General features: G+C 36.6%; 1 protein-coding gene across 11 annotated transcripts; it reads right to left on the bottom strand.

The window, feature by feature from the left end:
• Positions 1-1245: 1245 nt before the first annotated feature.
• On the bottom strand, positions 1246-17482 carry LOC132611293 (uncharacterized). 11 transcript variants are annotated; one of them, XM_060325722.1, is made up of 9 exons: positions 14502-14750; positions 11643-11825; positions 5720-5812; positions 4684-4866; positions 4507-4609; positions 3923-4108; positions 2736-3571; positions 2589-2639; positions 1246-1465 (listed from the first exon to the last, which is right to left on the bottom strand). In XM_060325722.1, the coding sequence occupies exons 1-9, from the start codon at positions 14733-14735 to the stop codon at positions 1445-1447; spliced, it is 1890 nt and encodes a 629-aa protein (XP_060181705.1). In that variant the 5' UTR covers positions 14736-14750; the 3' UTR covers positions 1246-1444. The 11 variants fall into 11 exon arrangements, 10 of the variants coding, with proteins under 10 accessions (XP_060181705.1, XP_060181707.1, XP_060181704.1 ...); XR_009571529.1 differs by lacking the exon at positions 1246-1465 and adding an exon at positions 1681-2137 and having other exon boundaries at positions 2225-2639; XM_060325724.1 differs by lacking the exons at positions 1246-1465; positions 14502-14750 and adding exons at positions 10834-10936; positions 17240-17482 and having other exon boundaries at positions 1681-2639; positions 11643-11947.
• Positions 17483-18259: the final 777 nt, after the last annotated feature.

The raw sequence follows: 18259 nt of genomic DNA, 5'->3' as shown, positions 1-18259 counted from the left end.
TTAATATATAGGTGTTGCTTTATTTTGATGTTTGATATATCCCACTTGATTGAAATGGTCGTTAATGTATAACAAAAAGTGTTCAGTTTGATCATTTACCCTAAACCTAATAGATTTGTGAAAAAAAAAGTTAAATTTCACTGTGGGTCTCACATGGCTAACAAAATTCACCATTATTGTTAGCTTCCCAAAAAGAGCTCCGTGAAACCTAACACTAATTTCTCTACTTTCTCTAACAAAGTTCACTATTTTCACTTTTCAAATCTATTACTAGAGAAAGTAAAAAACAATGGTGTCCAGCAATGGTTGTCCCATTCATTATGAAACTCTTTCTTGTGATTTCTTTCTTTAATGTGTGTTATGCTTTAAGAATGCTCGCTGCTGTAGTCCAAGATCAACTCTTGCAGTAACACAAAGGTGCTCTTCTTTCTGGCAAAATCTATGTCAATCTGATATGGTATGGCTTTTCAGGCCATCCCAAAGAGTCATTGTATCTGATTTCATCATATCCTTTCTTCTTCAACTTCATCTAAAACCCATCCTTCTGTAGCCCAATGGCGGAAACCACTGAAAAATACTACCATCTCACCATTGCCAAAACCACCATCTCCCTCTCTTTGGGTAAGCAAGTGCTCCTCGGAAAATATGCCCTCGCAAAATCACTAGCCCAGAAACAAATAAGGCAATTGGCATCAATGAGTGAACAGAAAGATGCCATTAACGTTGTTTTAACCGCCTCCAATGTTGCTGTTGATGCGTTTGTTTCTGGCTTAAACTCTATAGCTTCAATCTTAAGATTCTTAGCATTAAATCTATTATATTTTCAAAGTTATGAATTCATATCTACTCTTTAGTATAATTTTATTAATTTTTATACATAAATTTATGCTCCGCATTGAAAGTTTGGGATTCGCTTGAACCCCTAGCTCGAATGCTAGATACGCCTCTGTGTCAATCGGTGTGGAACTTAGTAGACACAAAATCCTCTAACAAAATAGTGAATTTTGTTAGAGAAGGTAGAGAAAACAATGTGAGTGTTCGTGGAGTTCTTTCTTTGGATCTAACAAAGAAGACAACCGTGGTGGATTTGTTAGCCACGTGGGCTCACAGTTAAGCTAAACATTTTTTTTTCCCACAAATCTTTTAGGTTTAGGGTAAAGGACCAAAATGAACACCTTTTGTTGTACATTAAAGACCATTTCAATCTAGTGGAATATATTATGGACCAAAATAAAACAATACCTATACATTAACGGTGATTTTGATCGTTTTCTCTAACAGATAATATCTTGAATTCTTTACACAAAAAAAGAAAAAAAGAAAGATGTAATAATTTTTTCTTTGTATTAAAATTTTAAAGTTCACTGGAAAAAAGATTAATCAAAAGATGAAGGGGTTATTGTTCCCCTATCATTAAAAGTTAAGGGGGTTGAGTGCAATTTACTCAAACAAATATCTTGCACTCACCCACATAATGTTTATCCATAGATTGATAGAAGAAGAGGGGGTTTTGTTGTCGTAATTGAAGTTTGATAGTGGTTTGGGCATATAAATCCCACCAATTCACTATGGCCAATTATTCATTGATTAACACAACTTACCAAAAGTTGTTAACTGCACGCTCCTTGCACGACCAGATCAACCGTGGTACACGTATGATGCACATGCTCCTAGAGCATAGACAATATAACTGTTTGTATTTTTTTTATTATTTTTGTCATAAAACGTACTTATATTAAAACTAACCAACAAACTTACAAACAGATAGAAGTCTGCATCCCTATATTTACATTACAGTGTGGGGATGGGACAAAGTAGTAGTAGTAGTCTGTCTATATGAACTATTACAACCAAAATGGTTGCAAAAATTTGTACAATGGGATGTTGAGACATCAGTAAATAGTCCCATTGTAGGGTCTGTTCTTACAAAGATTGTTTAGAGACTCATCGGATTGAAGTCCTTCCTTGTAGATCATGATGATATATATCCATTACACCCGCTGGAGGGCTATCAAATAGCAGCAGGTGACTTGCAAAATGTTGCTCAACTTGGATCTTCGCGAGTCTATAGGCCAAAAGATTTTGTTCCCTGTAGAAATGGTTGATTATTGGATTATGCAGCTTCAGGATGAAGTACCTGCAGTCATGTAAAAACGTGGGAGTTAGCTTCAGCAGTGTTATTTACCATTTGAAGTACCTCTTGGGAGTCTCTTTCAGTTTCTACCCTTCCTTGAATGAACATGGAAGCAATCATAGTAACGCATGAAGCTCAATAATGGCAAGAGGCTACTGGCAGTTTCTTGGCAAAACCTATGACCCAGTGGCTATGATCTCGGATTACTCCACCAATACCAGCATTGTATTGATCTTTTCGCAATGAGCCATCAACATTCAATGTAAAGATGCCATTAGTAGGGGGATAACATTTCAAGTACAGAGGACAAGTAGTTTCTTTGGTGACTGCGCAGATGTTAAATAGTGTAAAAAAAAAAAAAAAAGATTGGCGACCTTACTAATCAGTTTAGCTTCTCTTCAAATCATCCAGTATTCAGGTTAGATTGAAGTAATGTGCCTTTAGACTTGCGCTCCCCTTTTGTTCTCTTCTGTGGTAAATAGACATACCTGTCTAAGGATTTTTCCTGCAACATTTAATACATGGATTATTTTAAACAAGAAATTAGAAGTCATTTATAATAATGAAAATAAAAGGCAGAATTATGAAAATGAGTACTCACATCAGAGCCTTTATTTGTTTCCTGTGCAGCTGCATGTTCGTCAACATTTGAATTGGAGATACAGATTTGGGTTTCCTGGGACTTCTCTTTCAGATCAGTTTCAATGATGCCAGTGTCTCCCAATTCTAAATGGTGAATAGCTGCTCCTTGCAGTTCCACCCTTTTCGTACAATCTATTTCACTTCCACGGGTACCACTTTGCACATTCATCTCCTTGTTTATATGCATGTCATGGAAATCTCTACAAACTTTTAGATATTTTTCCTCATTTACAAATTCAGGGGGGCACAACGCTTGCAATTCCAACTCACCATTTAAACTGGGAATGGATGTACCTCTTCCGCTTCGCCTCAAGGCCTTGCCATTGCTCCCAAGAGGATTATATAACTCCATTCCTCGAAAAGTCGATGCTACATTTGCACTGAAAGCAGAACCAAATAATTGGGGGCTACTTGGATAGCAGGAGGTTGGGATACAGCTGCTTGTTCCTGGGTAATAGAAACTTCCGTTATACGTCTTTAGGGTATTGCCCTGGAACTGAGGAGGTGATATTTGAGAGCTCAATTGAAAAGGAACATTTGAACCAAACTTCTGATAACATTGATTGTTGAGATGGCTGTTGTAATCCCCATTCAAACTGAAGACTTCAGATCTTCTAGCACAAGTTAACATGGCACGTGCATCAACATCTGGTCTTCGTTCACCGGAATTGAGTTCAAGAGCATTAACAAAGAACTTCTTTAGTCCACCACACACTTTTTCTTCCGGTAGGGACAGGATCTCTCTTAAAGTCTGAAAACCATGGGACAAAGCACATCGTATACGACAGAAGTTGCCTGCAACATAAGGGTCAAATAAACAGATCAGCTTCAGAAGTAAAAGGAGTGTGTATTCTACTCTGATAAAGTAAGCACTAAGCCATTTTTCTTCATTGTCCCTCTGTGCAGGGTGCGTGCGCTTGTGGTAATTTAGATTTATGTGTTAAATTAAATATGTTTTCTAAATGTCATTTAACATCAATAAGTCGTGCCTTCCAATGAGAATCATTTTGAAGCAGGGAAAAACAAAATCCTAAGAGACAGTATCTCAGCTGATGCATGAAATTCCACATTTAGCTTTTGTAAGCGTCAAATATTACGTGCATCTATACCAAAAAGTCAATTCAGTGGAATAAATTTATCAATTACCTTTGCTAACACTACGCCCAAGGTTATTACACTGTTTCAGAGGATCCACTATGTTAAGATACTTTAGTAAGAAGGGTTCTCCTTTACACTCGCCCTCCCTCATTTGAACCTTTGAACATTCCACGCAGCGATCAAGAAGTTCCTTACTGAGGGCAAACATCTCATTCCCATGATTTACCGGTGTCTCTGTTGCGATCAAAGGGCATGGAAATAAACCTTGTCAGAGTGGCAGCAGCAAATAGAATAAAACATATCATAATTGAAAAATGAGGATCCAGCTAGGATATTCAATAGTAGATTACTATTCTAATTCTTGCCATGCAATTTAAAAAAATTAATTTTATAATTTCTCACTAAAATTTCCAGGCCAAAAGATGGAAAAGATATGAAGAAGTGAAGAAAGAGCAGTCCAGAAGTGACAATTAGATGCAGTATTCCTTTTTTCCATATTTCGTTACTAAAATATCGTTATATAAGCTTTCAGAACAAATAAACTTTTAGAACAAATAATATAGCATTCATTATATATTCTTCAGAAAATCATGTGCAACAAGCGTGCATAGAAGTTGCTTTTTTTAACTCACCAACAATATTTTGCAGGCACTTAATCGCAACTGGACCATATATACTAATGCCATAGTTTTCCCAGTCAAATGTGTGATGGTAGTCCAAGAACTTATACAAGACCTACAAATTCACGAATCATATTTGGTTATTATTTCCTTAAGTTGAAATAACAAAAATTAACTGAACAGACTCACCGTCAAAGGGCCATCTAGAGATAAATTAAACCGATTTATTATATGCAAGACCAGTATCTCTAATGCATAAGTTGAGATCAACCCGGACTGAGCGCCAAGAATCCTACTCTCGTAGTAGCACCAGGCTTTGATCAAGATAATACTGTGCTTAAAAAGATTGCTTCTCCCAATGTAATAATTGACCTGTAGAATTTGCAGCAGAATGGCATATGTCAGTAAAAAAAAAAAAGGCTTAATGCATATGCAGCCCCCTAATCTTGTCCATTTTTCCTATTTTGGCACCTCAACTAAGTGTTGTTCCTATTGAACCCCTGAACTCGTCCTTAAGTGTGTCTATCAAACCCTCTAAATCTGATTTTTATTAGAAAAAAAAAATTGTGGTAATGAAGGTAAAGTAAGATTCTAGACGTGTGGTAAGCTATTCTTTAGGTCATGGATGTGTCGGTTTTTGCTGGTTCTGCTCTTTTACTGCTAGCTTAATTAAGAGCTTACTCTTTTTTTCCCTCTCAATTGCTACTAATCTTAGCTATAAGATGGCATAATTAAATTAGAATATACATTAGCATGTTGCTACATTGAAGATAGAATACTATGTAAGTCAGATTGTGTTTGATAGACACACTTGAGGACGAGTTCAGGGGTTCAATAAGAATAACACTTAGTTAAGGTGCCAAAATGGAAAAAAGGGACAAGTTCAGGGAGCTGCATATGCATTAAGCCAAAAAAAAAAAATTAACAACACCAGAGCTTTCAGTTGAACCAAAGCTCAACAGAAGCGGGTGAAGGAAAAGGGGGGCATGGGCAGAACAGCAAATGAGCAGATGTAATCCAAAGGTGTCTCCTCTGTCCCCTGCCCTCCTCTTTCCCCTTGGGGGTTTAGAAGGGATAGAGTAAGAAAACAAGAAGATGAGAAGTGAGTTAGCATCACAAGAACAGTGATTAAGAGATCACCAATAATATGACTTGGTGTTTATTCAAAGGACGCTGCACAGATTACATCATTGGGATTGTTAGCAGAGTTGCAATAGACTCAGACCTGTTCAAGGAAGGTCAAAGAACAGAGTCCTGCAACTTGATTAAAAGAGATGTCTACAGCAATATGCTGCACGAAGCACTTCACAATCTTCACCTGACAAACACAAAATCAAAAGAGTAGATGATCAACATATCTCTATCATCCATTGCAACACAGACTATATAATATTGAATTCATTTGCCAAGTTGCTGAGGCTTCGGGGAAAGGACCCTAATTAGATAACATCGTCAGATGGAGAGGGAACGTCAAAATTATCACAATTCTATGATATTAGACTGCTCGATATTTAAAAAATCAGACGGCAGTTGCAGCTCAAACATGCATGACTGCAGAACTCAACTATTCTTCTTTAAGCGACAGGAATAAAATACAAATTCTTCTTACCTAGCATATTACTTGCTTAAATTTATCTCTGGCATTATATTGATGAAATCAGAATCTGTCCGCACAATAGTACCTAGACTGGAATCTTGTACTAAGATACATATCATTCCCATCAGCGTACTCTGCTAAACAATAAGCATTTCATTTCAGGACGATAAAAACAGCTGCGGAGTTTTTAACACTAGTTAGCTACTACACCCGATACTGAAATTCAGTCGCAAACAAAGTGACGGAAACTAAGTGAATGTCATCTCTTCTTCTCGACATCTCGTAGCAGCACAGTCATTCCGCGGAATATATGACTCGTGCTCCTTTAGGTTCTTTATATTCCGTGGGTGGTGTAGCTACCGATATCAATGCAGTCAATTATGTATCTCCTAGAAGCTGGTTAGCTACCTCTCATTTTGTTCTAGGATTCTTCTTCATCGTAGATCTTTTGTGGCACGCAGGAAGGGCTCGTGCAGCTGCAGCAGGATTTGAAAAAGGAATTGATCTGACTTTGAACCTGTTCTTTCCATGACCCCTCTTAATTGAGATGTCAATTAAGAGACAGGAGATCCAATGCTTGAATGAAGTACAAATCAATTTGATTCAATCATAAATCTTGGAATCAGCTTAAGTATTCCTTTTTTTTTTCTACTCATTTTATCTAATTTATATCTAATCTATTTTTCTGGCTTGGCTAGGTGGGATAGCCGAGCCATTCCCTTTTCTTTTGGATAGCAGATTGGGCAAAACCACTAAAGAAAAAAAATCTATTCAATTAGCAAAAAAGGAGAGAGGGATTTGAACCCTCGATAGTTCTTTGTTCAAAACTATACCAGTTTTCAAGACCGGGGTATCACCCACTCAGCCATCTCTCCGAAAGACTATGTTTATTTTATTCCTCCGAATAGAACATGGCCATAGGAGTGGATACCCCCACTATCTGTAGAAAGATCGCAAGGGCGAATCCACCGGTTGATCTATCTATCCGTATAGCATGCTCATTTGTGAAGAAAATTCTATTTTCCCCCCACCCCACTCCATGTACGAATAAAGTGTGAAAGGGGGAGTAGTAATAAGTCATATAGAATAAATGGATTCATGACTCTACCCTCCCCAGGCCCCACGTTGTGGGATTTCACTGGGTTGTTGTTGTAGTTGTTGTTGATAAAGTAAAATCCCTCGATGACATATTTTATCACAATTAATATTTTTTGGCTGATAGAGGGATCAAATGGTATATAGTTCATTTGTTGGTAGTTTGGAGGATTAAAAGCATGACTCTTGCTTTCCAATTGGCTGTTTTTGCATTAACTGATACTTCATTAATCTTATTGATTAGCCCCGTTGTATTTGCTTCTCCTGATGGCTGGTCGAGTAACAAAAATGTTGTATTATCTGGTACATCCTTATGGATTAGTCGGGCTACAAGTGGAAGCATGAGATACTGTATCCAAGTCAACAAAATGCCAGGTTTGTATCTGATGTCAAGATCTCTGTCCATCTAGAAAGTAACATGACACTTAAGAGAAATCCAAACCATTTTAGTGTAACTGAGCCCTAGAAGGTAAAGGCTCAGAACACACTTATCCAATGGCTTCAAAGGTGGAGCAAGAAAGTGGGAAGGATGCAAACAAAAATGATGAGTTCCTTAGGGAAAAGCTAGTTTGATTGGATGATGAGGAAGGGTGGACAACTTATGAACCAACACCATAAGTCAATCCCTTTAGGTAATTTTAATAATTATGAATTCACCTTAACCTAATAAAAACCTCCATTTAAATAGCCAATAATTTCAAACTGGCCTCTATTATGTATGACGTCAAGGGAACACTTCCACTCTTTTTTTCCCTAATAAGTGTGTTTTTTCTACTGTTAAAGTGAATAGCCAGTGAAAACCTTATTAGTAACTTATTTCATTTGTGTGTATTTAAAGTATTGAAACAAGGTGCTTCCTCACTGAAAGTATGACCAAATTGATAACGTTCACTTAAATTACATTTTCGCTTGTCTCCAATGGCTACTTTAGTTTTCTCTTAAAAAGGAATTCTTTTTATTTATATAATATACACCAAGGTCACAGTTACAAATGTTGCAAGGTCAAGCAGTTTTCAGTTGTCTTCTACTGGTACTTCTACATTCACATTCAAAGAAAAATGAAGGGGAACACCAATGTCTTAGCTGAAATATTGCTGGCTGTGGACACAATATAATACAACTCTGTGTCTAATTCACACAGGCTAGGGTATCATAGAGTTTCTTTCTCAAAATCTCTTTGATACCCTAGCCCGTGTGGAAATAGTTATGTGATCGGTCAATGATCTCATGCATATCAAGTTCTCTTTTTTTAATGAGGAATAGATTTTGGAACCCTGACATTTTGTTCATAGAGAAAACCTCAATTATGTGATGTATTAAACCGGATTACCAAATAAACTATAGCACTTGAAAATCAATATTCCATGATTCTTATCGTTACTATCTTATATTTGTTCTCATGACTAAAGCAAATCGACTCAAGTTGAACCAGAAGGCATGACTAAAGCAAATCGACTCAAGTTGAACCAGAAGGCACTAACGTAGCAGATTCTCAAGATGATGCTATTTGTATTTTATCTTTCTTTTTTCTTAAATAAGAAGTATGATGCTATCTTTTTGCATGGTGCATCTACTTGACACATCTTTTATGAGTTCTATTTTATAAACTTTTGTATTATCTGACTTGCACTTACAGATAATCAGGACAGGAAGAAAGAGAGGAACAAAAATGAATATTATGATCCTCTTGCTTTAGAAATGATATTATTGAACTATGTTTTTCTAAAGTTCTTCCATCTTTAGCATGTCACAGGATTACCGAATACTCTTCATTGCAGCAGCTTGCAAGGAGCATCAACAAATATGTCATACCACAAAAAAGATTTTGCACAATAGCAGGCATCTTCAATCTTAACTTTCCTTTCCACTTAGCAAGCTTTAAGATTGGGAGATTATTAGGGTGTCACAACTTTTGGGTAAACTGGAAGGGGCAGTTCTTACTCCTGGGAGAGAAGATCTGTTAAGATGGAACCATTAAAGAAATGAGAACTTCTTTGTGGAATATCCCTACAAGGTTTTATAGCACCTAGAAACCACACTGCTTAGCCTTGGAATGTTATCTGGAAAACCATCCACCTCCTAAAGTTGGAGGTTTTTGTTGGATTGCAGCATATGAGGCACTTCCACACAGTCTAATCTACTAAGAGAGGTCTTTACTCCTACCGTAGATGCTGCATGTGCGAGAAGGAAGCTGAAGATGCAAACCATCTATTTCTTCAAAGCAAGATGGTAAGGCAGCTTTTGGACATGCTTTTGGCTTGTTTGGCATCAACTAGGTAGTATCTAAGAATGTGAAAAATATGTTGTTTAGCTGGTCAAGAAGAAAAATGGGTAAAGATAACAGGATATTTTTTAATGCAATACCTGCTTGCATTTGTTTTTGGTAATTTGGCTGGAAAGCACCAAAGATGATTCGAGGGGAAGGCTGAATCTGACAATCATAGATTAAAATATAGATGTCTTTATTATTAGCCTTTTTAGGTAACTCTTTTTATATTTTGTTCCAAGTTGTTTCAAGACTTCTTTATCTTATGTAATTTCTTTTTATTCAGCTTCTCGATAGACAAGGCTAAAGCTACTAAAAGCCAGCTCAAAATTATACTACCTCCATCCCAATAAATAGACCTTCTTTCCTTTTCGGTTGTTCCCCAAAATTTAGACTTCTTTCCTTAAACAGCAACATTTTCTCCCTTGAACAAAATCTAAACTATCTCTATATAATACTTGATGCGAAACCTTTCAACTAATAGCTCCAACTTTTCACATTTCAATTGTTATAAACATGTCTTTACTAAACACAATTCATGCAAAGTCAGAGATCTAACCTATTGTTATTGAGAGTCTTTTTATCCTTTTCTATGAAAAACACAACTAGTTTTTGCTATTACAGCCCCTTGAAAGGTTTCCCTAGGCTTTCCTCTAAACACCAGGGCTTTAAGATTGTACGTAAAACCACTTCTTCTGAGCTCCACCCACAAGAGCCTTTTTTTTTTTTTTTTTGGATAAAGTAGTCAAATGTCATTAGAAAAGCATCAAGAAGATGCAAGGTTACAGGTGGGAAAAAGAAGCTGCTTCAAACAAAACAAGAAGCAAACTTAGACTAAAACCTGTAGAACAGCCAAAAAGGTATCCTGCCTATTGTATTAGGCTAAAGACAGGGAACTACAAAATCCAAGAAAGTATCCACACTGTCTACAGGGGTAAGAATATGTCAACTACATAAGCACTCTAAACATCTAGCCTTGAGAGTACTAATAGGACTTGAGATTCCATCAAACCATCTGCTATTTCTCTCCTTCCAAAGACACCAAAAAGTAACTGTAGGGATCATTCTCCGGATTCTTTTGATGGTTTTTCCAACTCTCCCCAGTGACCAGCTTGCATAGGCATCTTTCATGAAAAGCCTTTCTTTTCAAGACATTTCCACCACGTCTAAAATAAAAAGCTCTAGCAAAATAGAGTTTTTCTCTTTTCTTTTTGATTTAATCAATCAATCAATTATGCCTCAATTATTGGTTTAGTTCCATAACTTATGGAAGATATACATATCTGGTAGCCAATCCCATTTGTTCAAAAGTCATTAGTGCGAGAGCTTAAGACTTTTAACTAATAGGCCTTGCTGGAATTCATGCAAAAGTCTGTTCTACCTTAAACTTGCTCAGCCTGGCATGAAATTGCTCCTCAAGGTGTGCTGGAAAGCAACTTACAACTGCTCCTTTGATTATTCTCAAACAGGTAATACATTGATGTCTACAAGATTGAGAGAGAAAATTACTTTTATATGGGAGTTCATACTTCTTTTTGGTAACTTATTGGACAATGCATTTCACTGAACTCAGAAGTCATAGTAAGATAAGGAATAACAATAAACCTACCTTCAAGAGCTCTAGATACATTGTTAAACCTAATTTCTTCGCAAGTACTCGAGAACCTCTTCTTTTTTTCTTTTCTTTTTTTTCTTGTAAGTTAGTGCTTAGAGAAGAACTTCCTCATAATCATTATATCTAACAACAGTTACAATGACCATCACCCCTCAAGTACCAGATTATTAGCCAAGAAACTCTAGCTGATAACTTCACTAAGCCAAATGCATCACCTTCAGTGAATGTTTGAAAAAGTTTTAAATAAAAGCATTAACTAGATACTTGCCCAAATAATGATATAGTCATTCTATTCAAAATTAAAAGAAGACGGAAGCCAACCACTACCAGAGACTAGCTTTTAGCACATTGATACCTTCACCATTTAGACAACGGAAATAAGTGACACGAGAACTTCAAGAGTAGCATCCTAATTATTATGACAAAAGAAAAAATTTATAAAGCTATCTAGTTTTATCAGCAGAAAGTTAAAAGATAAAAAACTTCTAAGATCGCAAGAGCAGGAAACAAAAGTTAGTCTTCAAACAATTTCAGTATCACGAACAAAGAAGAGGAAAATAAGTTTAAAATAACACCTGAGCAGGAATATAGCTGACATCCTCAACCAGAAAATCAGCAGCTTTTAGTTCTTCTCTTTTAAGCAAATCAAAAACACTTTTTGCCATATCTTCATCATTATTTTGATAGGCAATGACAGTCAGATCAATATCCCCATGAGGTAGGTATGTTTGCAGAGGGCCCGAGCCAAATTGGGAAACCTGCAAAGGAGATGCAGAATTTACCACTCTCCATGCTTAAGCTAAGACTTCTCATTAAAGTTTCTGTCTTGTTTCATCATATCGCCTCAGTAAGAATTTATTTAGCAGTTCTGCACAATCATCTGTACAAAAAAGAATCTTATTTAAAGTGGAGCATTACGTTCTCAGTAAGAAATCATTCAGCAGTCGTGAACAATCTTATGTACAAAAAAGAACCGAATCTTATTAACGTGGAGCATTACAGAGGCGAACACTCCTGTGTTTTTTTTTTTTTTACTGACAAGTTCTAATAAATATACCATATATTGCATTGTTGGCAATGTCTTTGTTAATATAACATTAGTGAATTAATGAGATTTTTCTATAGCAATGGGTTGAATAATCCTTAATGCAATTCAGGAAACTCCTAATTCCCGTAAAAACAAAACTTATTGCTGCTGAGTTCTTGTATAATATAAAAAGAAATTCCATGCAACTGAATGTAACCCAGTGAAACACGCTATTGGCATAACTCCCTTCTGTTTTCTAATATGACAAATACTAAAAGCTTCAGGGTTAGAAGAGTGGCTACTTATTGACAACATCTGTCTGGAGCTCATTCAAAAATCTTATTGGCATCCTATCCATGAATTGCAACAGCAAAACAGTTGGAAGCTTATCACGTGAAAACGAATGTTGTTGGAAACTAAAGCTCTGTACTATTAGAGCATCTGAGCTGAAAAGCAATGTATAGGTACAGAAGTTTCAAATGTCTGAAGCTAAAGATCATAGTACCACGGTCCCGCCCACTAGACTTTGAAGACCATGCAATACATGTATATGTCTCACTTTTATACTAGAATTACACTAATATGAAAGGATGCAAACCGATTATTATATTAGCATTCACAATAGTAAATGTCAAACAAAAACAAGAACAAATAACCAATCAGAAAAGTACGGGAAACAAAGGAACATGCATAACAATCAGAGTGTTCCAGTATTAGATATTCAAAGTTCTGCAGATTTACTAGAAAACAGAAGGAAAATCCCACAGAAAGATTAAAAAGTTAAGAGAAGAAATGGCAAAATTAAAAAATTGTTGGAAAGAAATATGGTCAGAAGTTAAACGTAGAGCAAAGAGAAAAGGAGAAAAGACTTAGGGCAAGCAATGGAGGAGGGTAACTGCATTCTTAGGTTTTTTTTTGGTGGATAAGTATAGCTTTACATGAAAGTTATTATTAAACGAACCAACTAATATCATTTAGCAGAGTTGAAACTGTTAATTTCCAGATACCGGGATTTCTCAGAGTAAAATACCAGTGCGCCATAGACAGTAGCGAGCTATGATACAAACATACAGTTTTTTGATGATTTTAATAGAATAAACAATGCAGCTATCCCCAACAGATAAGGAAATTTGGTCAACAGAAAAATAACAGATCAAGGGAAACAAGCAACATGTGCATCAGAATGCGAAGCGCCGAAGCCTGCTCTAGGTCAAAAAGATAATCAATATAATGGTGCCTCCAAAGAAATGACAAGGTATGGGCGAATACCCCACTCACGTTGTTCCTAGGGGAACACTTAAGCAAAGACAGCACAGAATATATGCCTGGCCTAGGAACACTGTAACAAACGTAATATTCCAACTTCCCCACCGTTCATGTTGACATGATGATCTCTAATCTTTTCAGATTGCATTGAGTAGATACTCGTAAAAAAAGTAACTCTAGAAAGGATATCTCAAATCTTCATCTCTTCCTTATTTCCTTTCGTGCCCCTCATTGAATTCTTGCATTTGACGAGATATTGTTCATTCTGAATTAAGAAAACTTCCATATTTTTCCTATAACCAAGTCTCATGTAACCATTGAAATTGAATGTTTCTCTTTCACATAGGCGTGGAAGCAGAGGGAAGGTAACAATGACACAACAGCTCCAAAGCAGACCTTAAAAGGAGAAGAGCTCAACTGTAACTCCAAAAGGGAAAGCTAAATTTTCCCTACTGGATTAAACAATCTACGAGCTCCTCACAAAGAGACATCTAGACACCTGCAGCTAACTCAATATGATGCACACTTCCATTTCCTGAAAGAGGACATGAATTCATGAATCTTCACCAAAGAACCCGGCAACTGGTTTACTTGAAAAGAAACTAAAAGAAGACTAGTTTCAAATTAATTACCATTATAAGAGCCAGAAAACTAATTTCGGAAAATAAAATGGAAGAGGAAAGAACACAAAATAAATCCCCTAGGGCTTTGGCCTAGTAGTAAGACCACAGTGCGCGATGTACGGGTTAGACGCACCTCACAGGTTCAAAAGTTGTCGGCAGACAAAAAAGCCTGTTAAATAAGTGGAAACGTAGTAAGGTAAAGGCAGGCCCACTATCCACCGATTTTTCTCTGTTATCAAAAAGTTATAAAAAGTAAATCCCCAAGAGCATAGCTCATTGGTTGAGGCATGGGAATAGCAATCCAGAGATCACAAATTCAAATTCCAACTACAACACTCAGTGAGAGCCCATCTCCAACTTCACCAAGCAAGATTGTCATGGCAACCTGTGCTTGCGGGAATGGGGCTTCTCTGGTGATTAACCAAGCTGGCACCTGAACACCACTGACACCGAGATTTGGAAAAAAAAAAAAAAAGGGAACTCAAAACAAATATAGACATGTGAAATGATAGTCTAACCTCAACTCCAAAGTTCCGTCTAATTAACCTCCCCACATAACTGACAATCCCCATCCTTGTTTGATCAGAATCTACAGTTGGGGACAACACATATAGTATGTCCTGGACAGATCTTTTGGCTGTTGGCCGATATTCATACCCAATTGGAAGTTGATATTGACTTGACAAAGAACAGGAAGGTGAAACCAAGGAAGTGGAAGAGGATGACGAAGAACGATCATGAGAAGTCTCCATGCCAGGAGTTTCTAACTGAACCTTTGTAACGATTTCAATAATCAACACTAAATTTGAGAATGCCAGAAGAAGCAACAAGCATTGACAGCAGATCAGAAATTTATTAAATCCCAGGAAATAGAATATTCAAAGACAATGATCTCGATGAAATCAGTATCTAAAATCAGATACATAAGAAATGCTACTCAAAGGTTGAATGGGTGATGCCGGGCACTGTGAAAGACTCAATGGTTGGATGGGCCCTTAGAAGACAGAAGAGAAGAAGCAGAGAATGGGATGTTGCTCCCTTGGCACTCATGTGGACCATATGGAGAGAGAGGAATAGGAGAGCGTTTGAGGGCAAAGAGAAAGATTTTGTTTTTCTGAGAAATAGTCTTTTTGCTCTTATTTCTTTTTGGTGCAGCCATGAGGTTTCCCATAGGTTTAGAGGACTGGGTGGCTTTTGTAGAAAACCTTGTTTTGCTGTGAGGTTCTCTACCTTTTGGTATACTTCTTGTATACGGGCTGTTTTTATGCCCTAGTTATATGAAAATTATTACTTGATCAAAAAAAAGAAATGCTACTCAAAGGATTGCGGATCGGGTGGAGAACTGAGGGCCTGTTTCCTCCCCCAAGAAGATCTTATGAAACAAATCACTTTTAGCTGGTCTTGGATGCCATTTCTCAAGCAAGTTAAACTTGGGTAAGCATCCAAATTTCCAACAAAGAAATACAAATTCAACCAATAGAGACTGAAAATCAATGACCCTTCAGGTGAAAAAGTCACTGAAGGAAGTAAAAAAAAAATTGCAAGCTGTTTGACTCAATGTAAAAATGGTAGAAAAAATTGTATGTAACCTGTGAGCAAATCAAGAGCGAAAGCTTGACGGAGAAAAAAAAAAAAAAAAAACTGGATGAGAATGAGAAGCTCTTTAATTCCTTAAATAAATTTGAAGTGATATCTAATAAATTTAGAGAGAAACAACAGAAGAAGAAGAATAGATGAGAAAAGGTGCTACAACTGCGTTTGGCCACAGCATAAAGAGGTAATAGGGCTACGTCAATCACTGAAGCTTCACTCTTCTTAAAAGATTTTCTTTCTATCTTAGCATGACTTTACCCACTTACTAAATGGAAAATTGGGGATATCTCATAAAATCTGAGGATTAAAATCTATTTAAAGAGTTGATGAATCTATACCCATATTACATTTTGTTCAACATTTGGTAGGTGTTGACAGCTATTGCTTCATACTCATCCATGACTGTGAACCATGGGAATAACTGCCAGAGAAAGAGACAAATGCAATAACTTTTGAGGAATCTTTTTTCAATAAAGAGCATTTGATGAATCTCTCTAAGACTTGTTACCAGCGCGCCTCTGGTATGCTTTCGATGTTTAGGAAACGACAAAAAATAACAATAACAACATACCCAGTGTAATCCCACAAGGTGGGGTCTGGAAGGGTAGGGTGTACGCCGACTTAACCCCTACCTCGTGGAGGTAGAGAGGCTGTTTCCAAAAGACCGTCGGCTCAAGTAACTCATAACAAAGCAATTTTAAAAAATAACATACGGAAGCAAAGGAGACATAGCAAATAATAATGAAATCATTACATAGCATTCAGAAAAAGGAACACAAACAACAACAAAATAATGTGATAAGTGAAGCAAAGAAACAAAAGACAAAAAGAACAAAAAAAAAAAGGAAAAAAAAATGAAACCAAAAATGTATATTTTGTCGAAAGATGAAAGAATTTCACCATTCAAAGGTCCAGCCTATTTTTTACCGATAGGTCAACAAAAATGTTAGACATCAAAAGTGGATCGACTTCCATGAGTAACTTACTGGTAAGACCAGATATTTCCCCCCTACATGCAGCTCAAGGCAACAAAATCTACAACTGAATCGCAATTAAGATCTTTTACAGCTCGTAACCAGCTTACTATTACATCGGTACCCGCAATTAAATTTAACAACTTTTCACCCAAAGGTCGCATCAGAGGGTCAGTTTCTAGAATGCAAGTCCATATTGGGAGACCGGGAAAAATGGTGATAATACACATATCGATGAGCTTATGGTTCATGCAATTGTTTGTAAACCAAATAAGAAGTGGCACCCGATTGGAGTAACAGCTTTAGATCAGTCCAGTTATTTTTAATGGCTGGCACAGTGCATGAACTCTCTTCTGGTGCAGAAAACCTTATTTTGTTTTAAGTATGACATTGCATTAGCCTAAACAAAAAGCATCAGTGGTTGGGTAAATATGGCATTCTTCATAAGCAAATTATACCTACTATCAATCATCAACTGTACTAATCTCTTGTTTATTTCCTTTTAACCCCTTTCCCAGAAGCCAATTTATTAATTTAGGCAAACGCTTGCTCAGTGACACGTACTCATAATTTTTTTGGATTTTAACAAACCAAACAGATTACGGAAATATGGCGATGCAAATTTTATGACGATCAACAGCAATTAACCGAAAATAAGTAACACGTATCTATGTTTCCTGAAACTTTACCTTTTCGAATTCCTTGGGCTGTTTCAATAGTCAAGCAACCTTTGTCCTCTTCCTTTGATTGTTTCATAGTACAACTAATTATGGACTCTTCGAACCCTAATCTTGCCATTTTTGTCTGCGCTTCCGACAAACAGGACAAAAAAAAACAAATACTATCACGCGCCGCCACTGCCCAAACGGGAATAAATGGCACCTGAAATAATAGAATGAGTAGAAGATTTCTGAAGTGTAATTTTCACTTAAATTGTCGCTTCTCTTTTCTTTTTTTTTTTTAATAAAAGACCACTAGGCTTTTGGCCTAGGGCTAATTTTATAAATTTTATCAAAAAATCCAGAAGTTTGTACAACTCTAGCCAAAAGGCTAATGAAAATACAAAATTTAAACTAATGATCAAATTAAGACTTATAACTTGTCTTAATTTGATATTACAAATTGTTAAAAAATTACTAATAGAATGAAATTTGAAATAATTGCTCCATAAAGAACTTCTGTTTCTGTATCTCACATGCTCTATATTTGGCCCTCTATATGCACCAAGGCAGTACATTTTCTAACTAATGACCAGTTCTCAGTAGGATGAGCATCCCGGGGTGCTAATACCACCAACTAAGAAACAACCACTAAATAGAAACTGTATGCCCATGTGTACTCAAGAGGTCTGTTGTGTTCCATGTGCTCAATCATTTGGAGTAGTAATTCCACTTCATGTCATTTGTCAAAAGTGTCTCCAACCAGTTGCAATTTATGCTGGTAAAACTTTTCAACATCCTAATTACACTGTGTTTCGCTGCTTGTTGGTATTCCTTCAGTGTGGTTGTTCTGTGGTACCTGTTGAATTAAAATCCTCCATTTATGTTAATTTGTGTACCTGCAACCATTAGCAAACAGTTAGTGTAAACCAAATCCTTCACATTCTCCTCCCAAAGGATTTGAGTGTGAGGACCTCCTTTTCTCCCACCTTCCCCCTATATTCAGTCTCCTTAACATGATCTAATTCTTAGACAGGGCAGCTGTAATTT

This window comes from Lycium barbarum, chromosome 9 (genome assembly GCF_019175385.1).
Source record: "Lycium barbarum isolate Lr01 chromosome 9, ASM1917538v2, whole genome shotgun sequence".
Lineage (NCBI taxonomy): Eukaryota > Viridiplantae > Streptophyta > Magnoliopsida > Solanales > Solanaceae > Lycium > Lycium barbarum.
The sequence above is the reverse complement of the archived record's forward strand: the minus strand, read 5'-3'. Positions and strand labels throughout refer to the sequence as shown.